This window comes from Mustela lutreola, chromosome 3, assembly GCF_030435805.1.
Source record: "Mustela lutreola isolate mMusLut2 chromosome 3, mMusLut2.pri, whole genome shotgun sequence".
Lineage (NCBI taxonomy): Eukaryota > Metazoa > Chordata > Mammalia > Carnivora > Mustelidae > Mustela > Mustela lutreola.
The window spans coordinates 76,645,485-76,657,424 of record NC_081292.1 but is presented as its reverse complement, the minus strand read 5'-3'; the positions used below and the strand labels follow the sequence as shown (position 1 = coordinate 76,657,424).

Below are 11,940 nucleotides of genomic sequence, written 5' to 3'. Positions count from 1 at the left end.
CTTGTTTGGTTTGGGAGTAGTAAACTGTTAATAGTTTACATTTAGGTGGTGGGTTTGGAGTTTATTATTTTAGTTTATAGAACATCTTGGCATTTTACAATTCAGTTCTGTCTTGGACAAGCTGGCTTCATCAATAACAAATCAGAACAAGTGCAATACTAGAGAACTGTTGAAGTAAGCACATTTGCAGCGAAAGCAAAGCCTATTAACTCTGTGAGGGCATAAGTTGAGTTACTAACAATATTAAGCGGTCTACTAGATTTGTAGCTGTGCTATTTGTCTTAGAAAAAGCATTTAGACCAAAAGGCGTTTTTAATAACTTTATTTTCTAAAAATCCGTCCTGCAAATATGTTTTTTTCTACACAGTCACTAATTTAAGAACGAAGAGAAATAAAAACAAAGCTTATGTCGATACAGATTAATAGTCAGTAAAATTCAGCCCTTAAAGAGTTAAGTTCAACCAGGAGGAGTTCTGCACTTGGCCGCTGCAAAGCACTGGCCCTCCAGCAGCATTGGATGATCTTCTCAAGTCTCTTCCCAGAGATGGAGTCAGTGAAGACAGCTGCTGACAGAGACGGCCGGAGATTATAGGCCACCACGGCGTAGAGCACGTAGTGCCTCTCCCCTGAGTAAGGGGCTTCCTTGGTCACCATTTGCCAGAGAGTGATGGCAAAGGAATAGATGTCAGCTTTAGGCGTTAGGGTCTCTCCTTTCAGGAGCTCTGGGGCTCGGTGTGTGTACGTGCCCCCTAGGGGGTAAGGAGGAGTCCGGAAGCACAGCAGATCTTCCAGCTTCTCTGAGCAACCAAAGTCACCAATTTTGCAGACATCCTGCTCACTGATCAGAATGTTAGCCGGCTTCAGGTCCAAGTGTACAACGTTTTGCGAGTGAAGGAAGAGCAGGCCATTCATAACATCTAGGGAATACCTGAGACACTTTTCCAGATTTAATTGCTCTCCAGCACAGCAGTGGGGTTGCACATTGTCCTCGTCGGGGCAGCTGGCTGCACCGTATATGGCTTGGTGTAAGGTGACATTGCCACCAAACTCCATGATTATGGTGCCCAGGCTGTTAAAGCCCGCAGGTGTGCGTGTGCTGGCAGCCACCACCCGCACGATGTTATCATGGTGAAGCCCTGCAACATTGAGCTCTGCCCAGAAACTGCGCTGGGATGCCAGTCGGTTCTTGGTGCACTTTTTCACTTGCTTTATGGCCACCAGAACACCGTGGTAGGTTGCCTTGTACACGGAGCCAAACCCGCCAGCTCCCAGCCTCTGCAGGAGGCACACCTGTTCCCAGTCAATGGAGCACCAGGCCAGCCGGCTTGGTAGCCTTGGGGCCCTGGGGGGAGTGCCCAGGAAGAGCTTCCCTGCCTTACCTGGGAGCACTGAAGGGCTACTGCAGGGCCTGGAGTCCACCGAGGGAGAAAACTCGCTGGGGAGGTAACTTCGCCAGGGAAGAGGGGAGGGCATCGCGCCTGACCCCAGAGTGCCTCAGGTAAATGAAAAAAGAAAAGAAAAGAAAAGGGCCAGCAAAAAAGGGAAGTCGCTGACTACTCCTTTGCTCCACCCAGCGTTTTTCTCCTCTTCCTTCATTGTCCTCCAAATAAGCCACATCTGTGCTGTTACTCGGGGGTTTTTATCAGATGAGGGGAAATAATCTGAATGAAGCACAACCCTTCTGTTTAGATGAAAATATTTCCCTTCAACACTTAAAGTGACTTATAAAAACAAACCCTCCTCGGAGAAGAGTTCGCCAGATAACACTGAGCTGCTCATAGACTCACCCCCCCTTTCCATTATTTCCTTAATTATAATAAAACTGGCTCCCCCCCACCAAAGTGTCATACCCTGAACATGATCAGTCCTCACGCTAAAGAGACCGCAGTAGTGCAATGAAATTATTTCACACTTTGCAGGCTATAATGATTGTCAGTGTTATTCTCCAGCTGCATTAAATCACTTCCAGCAGTTATTGGCAGAAAGAGTTGAAATGCGAACAGCTGACATTTGTTTAACTGATTACGGGGATAATTAGGTGCAATATTCATATATGGATAAAAAAATTAGAATCTTAAAGTAATTGATCCAAATACAATCACTGATACAGGTCAAAACATACACCTCCTAAGTTCATCAGGGGAAAGGAAAATTCTCTGACGCTTCATTCAGCTTATATAGCAAATTAGCAAGACTTCTTAGCAACCTATTGACTTCCTAACAATCCTGGTCCACAGCAGTTTGGCCCACCCAGTAAGCTCACTGGCAAGAGAGTCTAGATTGCACAGCAAATGGATTACAGAAGTTTTGAAACAGAGTTGGGGGAGAAAAAAAAACAGATTCAGAGCTACAATCAGAGTTACAGAAAATAACAAAGATGAGAGCCTCCTAGGAGAGGAAAAATCTGAATAAAAATGGCAAAGAATCACCACTGCCTATATATATAATGTGGAAAACCAGATGTTCAAATTAAATCAGGGTCTTGCTATCCAGCTGTAAGTTTCCCCTTTCTGGTTTTTATAACAACAAACTCCCCAACCTCCCACTCATTTTCATTCCATATCTTTGGGGGAAAGACCAATAATATTAACCTGTTGATTAAAAAAACATAGAAAGTATTAGGATCTATGTCTTGAACAAAATCGAATGGTAAAGTTCTGTTCTGAATTGTACTTAGAGTACATAAGTGACGTTTAACCACATTTTTATGATGATAGGTCTACGCTTCTGAGATATATTGGTTCTAAGAAGGTGTGTGAATAAACACAAGCCATTTACATAAACCATTAGGTGTCTGTTGAGCCCTAGGATAGGATTTCTAGTCTATACTACCCATCTGCCTTAGTATGTGATATTGTGTATAATATTTAACCTGTTTGAGCATCAGTTTTTTCACTTAAGAAATTAGGATAATAATTATTCAGCTTTTAAAATTTTGGAATAGAAGTTGGGGAGCCCTATACAAATGAATAACTAAAGTCTAAAAAATGTACACTATGAAACATTTTAGAAGGCAGTTGAATCAAACTCAAAATATAAAAGGATAGCAGTGAAGAGAGTAAAATAAGATATTTTACAGTAAGTCTATACTGCAAAATTTATTTAGTAGTCATCACATGGCAGTATAATTCAGGTTTCTGAAACTGTTTTATGGTATTAGGAATGCTGTGAATGAGTATTAGTCAAATAATAGAGTGCCATAACCTTCTTGGCAAAATGAGGTGATTTGTTATTATATCATCTTTATTTTTAAAATAAGAGCATAGAGGGGCGCCTCGGTGGCTCAGTGGGTTAAGCCTCTGTCTTCGCTCAGGTCATGATCTCACGGTCCTGGGATTGAGTCCTGCATCTGGCTCTCTGCTTGGCAGGGAGCCTGCTTCCTCCTCTCTCTCTGCTTGCCTCTCTGCCTACTTGTGATCTCTGTCTGTCAAATAAATAAATAAAATATTAAAAAAAAAAGATAAGAGCATAGACCATTAATTTTCCAAAGGCTGATTTTATCCCTTACATAGAATGTAAGGTATCAATGAAAATGTGGTACTTTACATTCACAAGCCCCAAGTTCATTATAGCCATCATCTCCAATCCGCTCAAGAGAGTATTTCAGTGAATACCCATTTTAAAACAGCTGCTGGGGCCAGGAGGCCTGGGTTTCTTACTGTCCCTCAGTTTCCTCATCTGCAAGTTGAGGGAAATCTGACTACCTCAGGACTGCTGTCAGGACTGACAGAATTCCAGATACTTAGATCAGGTCCTGATAAGTAATACCTAATTGTGAATTATTATTTATGAAACTCATTTTTAAAAAGTGTACATGGGTTCATGCCAGTAAGAAACAGATTGGTTAGTATTGGTTTAAAATGCACCCTGCCAGGGCTGAAGTAACTCATTATAAGCTAAACCAATCTAAAGTTTGACTGTTTTTCCAACTTAAATTTTATTTGAGGTTGTAGATATGAGAGCATATTGCCTTACTGTTCTATACTAAAAATGCAGAGCGTTCACCTGAATTCGATCAAATGCAATAATCCTGCCATCCCAAATAAAGGCAAGAACATCATTTGTTGATAACACGGTAGACACTATCTACCTTAGAAGTGCAAACGAAACAAAGGAGAGAAAGACACCGGGTGCACCCACGGAGGAGCTTTCAGATTTTCAGAGTAAAGGCTTTACAGTTTCGCTCAGATCGGCAGCATTTCTGTTAAGAGCTGCTTGGGCATCAGGCAAACATCCGCGTACTCATCACCAGCTGTGACAACCGACTGCGGAACTGAAGCCACCCTGAATTCGACTGAGGGGCCCCGACTGCGAGAGAGATTCCCGCGGCTCGCGCAACGTTTCCCTTCCTAAAGGGCGTCAGCGCCGGTGGCCAGGCCGGGCGCTCCGGCTCCCGGGCAGCGCCGGCGTCCCGCCGCGCCTCCTCTCCCAGGCCCCGGGCTCGGGGGAGGGGGGCGCTCTCCCCGCGCCGCTCGCGGGCAGGCACGGGGACGACGACGTCAGCGCCTCCCCTCCACGACGTACGGTCCCGAGGCCTCCCCGGCCCTGAAGTCCGCGCGCAGCCCCTCAGGCACCGCAGCGCGGCGGCGGCGGCCACGGCGCTCCCTGGGGTGCCCAGACGCACGTGGCCCAGGCCGTCACGCCCGAGGCGGCTCGCTGCCCGGGGTCGAGTGCGCGCCCCGCGGCTGTGTTTCCCTGCCCCTCTGCCTACACCGAATTTCATTTTCATTTCAATTCAGAATCATCACGTAATCTCCCGGAAGGCATTTTTAAAAGGCCGTTAAACTCAAGGTCGCACCGACTACGCACACAGCCCCACTGATGACGACCACGTCGGATCGGCCACGGCCATATCTGCGCATGCGCGCCGAGTGACCGCGGCTTCCCAGCGATCTCAGGTTACAATCCAATTTCAGAACGCAAAAATGGGAAGGAATAGGCGTTTTGGAGTGGTTGAACTGGGTTGGGGTTTGCAAGCATGAATTAGGGTCGAATATACACTTTTGCTTTTTTTAGAAGAATAAAACTAGTAAGCGAAGACGTGCTTTGCTAAAAATAAAGATTATAGAGTCAGACCTGAAAAACTTTTTTTTTTTAATTTAAATGGGATTATACTATTGATATTATTCCGAAATTTGAATTATATGCTTAGCAGTGTATCATGGACTTGTTTCCGTGTCTTTACAGAAGCATAGAGAGCTACCTTGGGTTTTCTACAATAATATGGTCAGGGGCAGACCCAGGTTTTGTGGGGTTTACAACTTACAGAAATAGAGGGACCCCTTTTAAGAAAAAGATTTAAAAATTAGATATGGAAGTGAATATTTCTTAGATGAGCAGTCGCAACAAATTACACATTTTGGAAAGCTAACAACATGAGTCATCACAAAATTCAGAGAAATAACAGTTTTATTAATGAATAATATCCAGCATATATATACTGCATTCCCCTGCATTTGGGGGTGATACCCTTTAAAAAAATTACTTTTTTGTATGACAAGGAATCTGTCAAAAATTGATTTGAGGTAGAACTTCAATTAATATCAGCACAAGCAATTTTTTTAAGTATTATGGATTTATTTTATGGAAAATTAAATCAATCCGAAATTTGTAAGAGTGTAGAGCACTAGAGAAGTTGCTTATATTTAATTCTATTCAATATCAGTCAAACAGCACATCCCATAGAATAAGATGAGGTATTTAGTTCTGATGATGAAGGCAAGTCAAAACAACTGCCACTTCTCTAAAATATTTGGCTGTTATCTTATTTTTGCTGAAATAATGTGTGTCTGTACATCGTTCCTCTGAAAATTTGTTGTGACCTCCAGATTTTTACTATTAGTATTTAGCTTTTCATTAACACAAATATTAAAGGACCTTCATTTGCACTGGGCATCATTCATTGCTTGGTTAGTACCATACTGCGTCTTGGCCAAACTTTTATGTGGAGAGTGTTAGTTAATTTTATATTTATGCATATTTCCATTCATATACAAACTTGGGTCGGTAGTAGTATTTATCACCTTATGTATTTTTTGTTTGTAAAATTGCTTTCTTAAAACAGTATAAGAATACAAATGAAAATAAAGGAACATATAGGGGTTATTTAACTGATATAGCTTCTCATAATTTGGGTCAGTAATAAAAGTTCATGGGCTTTACTAAGTATATGCTAAGCTGTCACTAATTTCTCCCTAATCTATTCTGACTATTAAATACTTATAAATTTAGTAAACTAAACAATGAATGGGATGAATCTTAAGTTTTTAAAAAATATGATCTATTTATTTATCTGAGAGAGAGAGCATGAGCAGTATGAGGGGCAGAGGGAGAAGCAGACTCCCTGCTGAGCAGGGAGCCGGATGAGGGGCTTGATCACGGGACTCTGAGATCAGGACCCTGAGATCATGACCTGAGTCGAAGGCAGATGCTTAACCATCTGAGCACCCAGGTACCCCCTCAAGTTTTTTTTTTTTTTTTCTAATAGTAGTTTGAATATTGTATATGGCCATATCTTAATTTAAAAATCACCTATCTAAACAAGTTAATGAATTATACATTTTAAACTGGAGATACAAGCCAGCACTCTAATAGGCCAAATTCTCTTACGTGTTACAAGTGTATAAAATCTGAAATACGCACAGGTTCCTGCTTATCAGACAGTAATGCTATGGATTGCATGGACCATGTCCTTGGGTGGAAATCTGCATACACTACCTGCTTCTGTCCATTCACAGATGTTGGTGGCTTTTATCTGGGCCGAGTACTTGGATTTTTGTATTTTGACTCTTAAGATACATAAATATATTTTACTTCTCTAATGCTTAACTTCTAACTTCTCTACCTTTTAACTTAATAGGATTTTAAGACCCTTGCAAATGCCTTTCAAACTGGTTTGGAAGATCACTGAGTTTAATGGTAACTTGCAATTTTTCCATATTCTTAAGACCATAAAACACTTATGGATATTTGAAATGGTACCTGATTGAGATTTGGTGAACTTGAATGTCTTTGTCCAACTTACAGTCACAACTTATGGGATCATTCAATTGGCATCCTCCCTTAAGCCAGAAAACACTTTTTAATGTATTTAATATTTAATTTAATGTATTTAATATTTATTAAATTCCATATTTTTCATTGCTAAAGTAAACAAATCAAAATAACATCATCTTTGAATAAAGGATTCAAAAGTAATACAGGCTATTCCTTTCACCACCTTTGTTCAGCTTTATGCTAATTTTTCTCCTGTATATCATTATGGATTCATGACTTTTCAGGGATCAGTGTGATTTAACCAACTGCAACAGTCATTGTCTTTAATTGTTCAAATTGAGGCACCCCTGGGAATTACAACACTTGTGTTCTTTTGACACAATCCCATGGATCTGCATTATTTCTTGTCTATTAGTACAACAAATTGCCCCAGGCTTATACCCTACCCTACCCCAAACATGGATTCAGCCATTTCTCCAGGGTATCCTAGAAAGATGGGAATAGAAATCATAATAGTGAAGTTTACACATTGGCTTCATTCTCTTGGGCCTTTCTTCCCAGCTCATTTTAGCTGACAGAATTGGGAAACATTTTTTTTTTGAAGCCTGGGTTTGTATTGATGTTTCTAATTCAGTTCTAACATTAGAGTTCCTAATTAAAACATTTGATTTTATAATATCCTTCCCCTTTCTCTTATACTTAAAATCTTGATTCCAAACAAAATTAATATAATTACTAATATTTGACCAAACTATTAAATAAAGTTTAAATTTTTTTGCAGTTATTGGTATTTCTAATTCAGCTCTAATATTATAGTTCCTAATTAAAACATTTAGATATTAGGGGCACCTAGGTGGCTCAATTGGTTAAGCATCTGCCTTTGGCTCAGGTTATGGGGTCCTAGAATCCTAGTAATCAAGTCCCATGTCAGGTTTTCTGCTCAGCTAGGAGTCTGCTTCTCCCTCTCCCCTTGCTCGTGTACTCTTTCTCTCTTTCTCTCTCTCAAATAAATAAATAAAAAGTCCTTTAAAAAGTAAAACATTTTGGTAATTTCCTTACCCTTTCCCTTATATTTAAAATCTTGATTCTAAACAAAATTAATATATTTACTAATGTTGTCTTACAAAAATATTAAATAAAGTTTAAGATTTTTTTTGCAGTTATTTTTATCCTTATACTTAATGCCACTAAGGATGTGCAGCCCAATTATTTTATGATAGAGTCATTCATAATAATTCATTCTGAGCCTTTGTAATTGCATGTATCATATATAATATATATCATATATATAGTATATATATATATATATATATATGAATAATATGTGATTAGTATGATTTAATTTGCTTTCAGTTCTGGAAGTTTATCAGCAATTTTCTTTGAAGGTGGTAGTTTTTGGCCAAGACGTTTTCTTCTCCTGTGATTTCGAACCCTGGAGGATTGTAGAAACCTTATGAGATGAGGAGTAAAGGGTGAATCAAGCAAATGAATTTCCCAAATTCTGTATGAGAGTTCCATTTAGTTACTGGCTAAATATTACCAAATGTAATATTATATGCATCCAAGTTCTGGTTGGGCAGCTTAATTCTGTCTTCTGTTCACTTTGTGGCAATATTAGAACCTACATGTTTTCATATATCCCATTAATATTTAATTTAGCAAATATGAGATATTAAAACCTTTACAATTCATTATTCTTTCTTAGCTTCCTTATAGGAAAGGTAACATTGTTCTACCAATTTTTCAAAAGGTAACAATTTTCTACCATTTTCAACTCAATATCACATTATACACGAACTTACAATGTATAGAATACAAATGATTTCCTAATTTAGTTTAATCACAAGCCAGTAACAAAATCTTTGGTCCAGGAAGATTTTAATCTTCTTTTAAAACCTTTCCTTCATGGGGTGCCTGGGTGGCTCAGTGGGTTAAGCCTCTGCCTTCGGCTCAGGTCATGATCCCAGGATCCTGGGATCAAGCCCCACATCGGGCTCTCTGCTCAGCAGAGAGCCTGCTTCCCCCTTTCTCACTCTGCCTGCCTGCCTTTGTGCCTACTTGTGATCTCTGTCAAATAAATAAATAAAATCTTAAAAAAAAAAAATCTTTTCTTCAGGAAGATTTTAATGGGTACATAGTTTCTTAGAATTCTATATTATTAAGAAATTAAAAAGAACAAAAATTCTTTCTTAGAATTTTTAGATTAGAATAATTGGAAATAATTTTAGATTAGAATAATAAGAAATAATATTTCTAATTAGAATATTTAGAAAAATTAGAAATAATCAAGAAATTATTGAGAAATCTATCTATCTATCTATCTGAGGAACAGATAACAAGACAGGATTAGCTGTGCAACAGACTTCTTAGGAGGAACATCTCTGAGGAGAAATGAGGAGGGAGCTGGGGGCAGCTGGAGAGCTTTCAGCCCATGATGTGAGGGAGAGAAGGGAGAAAAGGAAGGTGGAGTAGGAGAGTTTTTAGCCCACAGTGTAGTCCCTGTAGTGCAGTCCAAAGAAGGTTCATTGTGATAGATGAGTCCTCAAGTCAAAGTTGTCCATTAGAGGCATCCCGTGTCTCCTGGGAATGGACTGGCTTTTGTGTCTCTGCTGCACAGAGTTACTGGCTGGGAGCAGTGCAGGGAAACATGACTTCATTTAGTACAGACATCATAGTGGATTCTGGAAAAAGCACAGCTTACTCTGGGGCCACTGGCCAGTCATACCTTCTGCATTCAAGGATCTGAGAGACACATTTTCATGGCCACCATGGATAAAACACAAGTTTTAAAGATTTTGTCTGAGAGCCTCTCTATTTGGGTCAAAATTCTGATGTCACATTGTACATAATAGTTATTATTATCCTAATTTTTAATTACAGTGTAGAATTCCAGTTTTTAAGAAGCCTTTGGATAAGTTATATTTCTTTTTGAGGTTAAGGCTATGCTTTAAAAAATAGCTGTATTTGCTTAAAACCCATTCTTATTTTAGCTTTATACAAATACATATATACTTATACATGCTCAACCAAAGAAGTAAACACAAAGTTGTATATATAATCAAAGCAACAGAACCCTTAGAAGTTTTCAAGCAGACCAATTGACAATTACAGCACCCCAAGTGCTTTTTGGAAGTGAGGCATTTTTTAAAATTGGTATAAAGAGAATTGTTTTATGTGTGTGTCTGGATAGATAGGTTGTATCAAACTATAAGTAGTTATCCTTTTGTTGATTAAAAAATTGCCTTACTTGACTTATAAAATTTAAGACTTAAACCTATGTCTAGGGGCACTTGGATGGCTCAGTGGATTAAAGCCTCTGCCTTAGATTCAGGTCATGATCCCAGTGTCCTGGGATCGAGCCCCACATTGGGCTCTCTGCTCAGCGGGGACCCTGCTTCCCTCTCTCTGTCTGCCTCTCTACTTACTTGTGATCTATGTCTGTCATATAAACAAAAAAGAAAATCTTAAAAAAAAAAAAAACCTATGTCTATATAGTGTATCTTCTTAATGCCTCTAGTTAGACTGAGGCTTTTTAAATTTGAAATACAAACAATTCATTTCTCACCTGGCCTCTGGCAGTCTGAACTTAATCTAAGGAGAGATTTATGTCATTTTTCATCTCTTCTCAAGTACTCATGTGTTCTACCTTTAATGGACAAAAAATATTCTAATTATTTCTAGAGTGTGTCTCCTTGCCAGCTGAGGATTTCAGTGCTAATACTTTAAGGCTTAATCTTCCATGAAATTAAAAAGCATTTTATAGTGAAGTTTCTGGCATCCCTGGCTCACATCTTTGGAAACAGAACGTCAGGATACTTGCTGGAACTCCACACAGATTTTGGATGATTGTGGAGGAGGAGGAACTCATTATTAGAAGATTTTTAGCTGTCCTTGAGCTGGGAGGCTGGGGTATAGTCTCAGTGGCTCATACTTGGGCAGGCAATGGAAAGAGAACCTTCTGGTGGGGTTCTCCTCAGTTTTTCTCTCAACATCTTTAAAGATGTTTTAGCTTCTTTCTTGGCAACTTGTGTCAGATCCTCATTTCCTCTTCCATACACATTACGAATCAATCTGGTTGGCATGGTGATTACCCTGGTTTTCCTTCAGATGTTTCAAGATATCATAGTCCCAGAATCCATAAAGGAGAAATTGAAATGTAGGGTCATCTCTACTACACCTATTGCAGTTTACAGACTATGGTCTGTACTAACTGAGGAAAGCTAGACATGCCTTCCTGACATTTAGACATGGTGGTAGCCATGCTTTGTCATTCTAGCCTATGGAAGAAAGCAGGACATTAAATCCTTGTATTTGCTGTTACTGGAAAGATACAAGGAGAGAGAGCGAGTGAGTGAGAAAGAGAGAGAGAGCGAGTGAGTGAGAAAGAGAGAGAGAGAGTGTGTGTGTGTGTGTGTGTGTGTGTGTGTGTTTGAGAAACAGAGGCTTGGCAAAAAGATTTAATGTTTGATTCCTGCCTGAAACTAGAGGTTGCTGAAACAAAGTTGAGTACTGGAGTCCAAACACGGCAACCCAGGATAACAAAGAGCAAGTGAAGAAGGGAAAACAAGGGGCTTATAAACATCGAGTGAATGATTCTGCAGCTTCCTTTGCTGAGCTGAGGTTGCCTGTTGCAACAGATTCTGCAGACCATGATAAATTCTTACAGAGATAAAAATCATGGTCTCAAACTTGAAAATATTTTTTTAAAGATTTTATTTATTGGGACGTCTGGGTGGCTCAGTTGGTTAAGCAGCCGCCTTCGGCTCAGGTCATGATCCCAACGTCGGGGGATGGAGTCCCACATCGGGCTCCTTGCTCGGCAGGGAACCTGCTTCTCCCTCTGCCTCTGCCTGCCACTCTATCTGCCTGTGCGCTCTCTCTCTCTCTCTCTCTCTGACAAATAAATTTAAAAAAAAGATTTTATTTATTTATATGACAGACAGA

The 11,940-nt window shown here is 39.7% G+C and overlaps 1 protein-coding gene across 1 annotated transcript; it reads right to left on the bottom strand.

Annotated features, from left to right (window-relative positions):
* Positions 1–426: 426 nt before the first annotated feature.
* Positions 427–1,621, bottom strand: MOS (MOS proto-oncogene, serine/threonine kinase). Its single transcript, XM_059168854.1, has one exon. The coding sequence runs from the start codon at positions 1,471–1,473 to the stop codon at positions 427–429; it is 1,047 nt and encodes a 348-aa protein (XP_059024837.1). The 5' UTR covers positions 1,474–1,621.
* Positions 1,622–11,940: the final 10,319 nt, after the last annotated feature.

Bases quoted from the DNA above. Each gene is read 5' to 3' on its own strand.
- MOS (XM_059168854.1), bottom strand. From the start codon at position 1,473: ATGCCCTCCCCTCTTCCCTGGCGAAGTTACCTCCCCAGCGAGTTTTCT.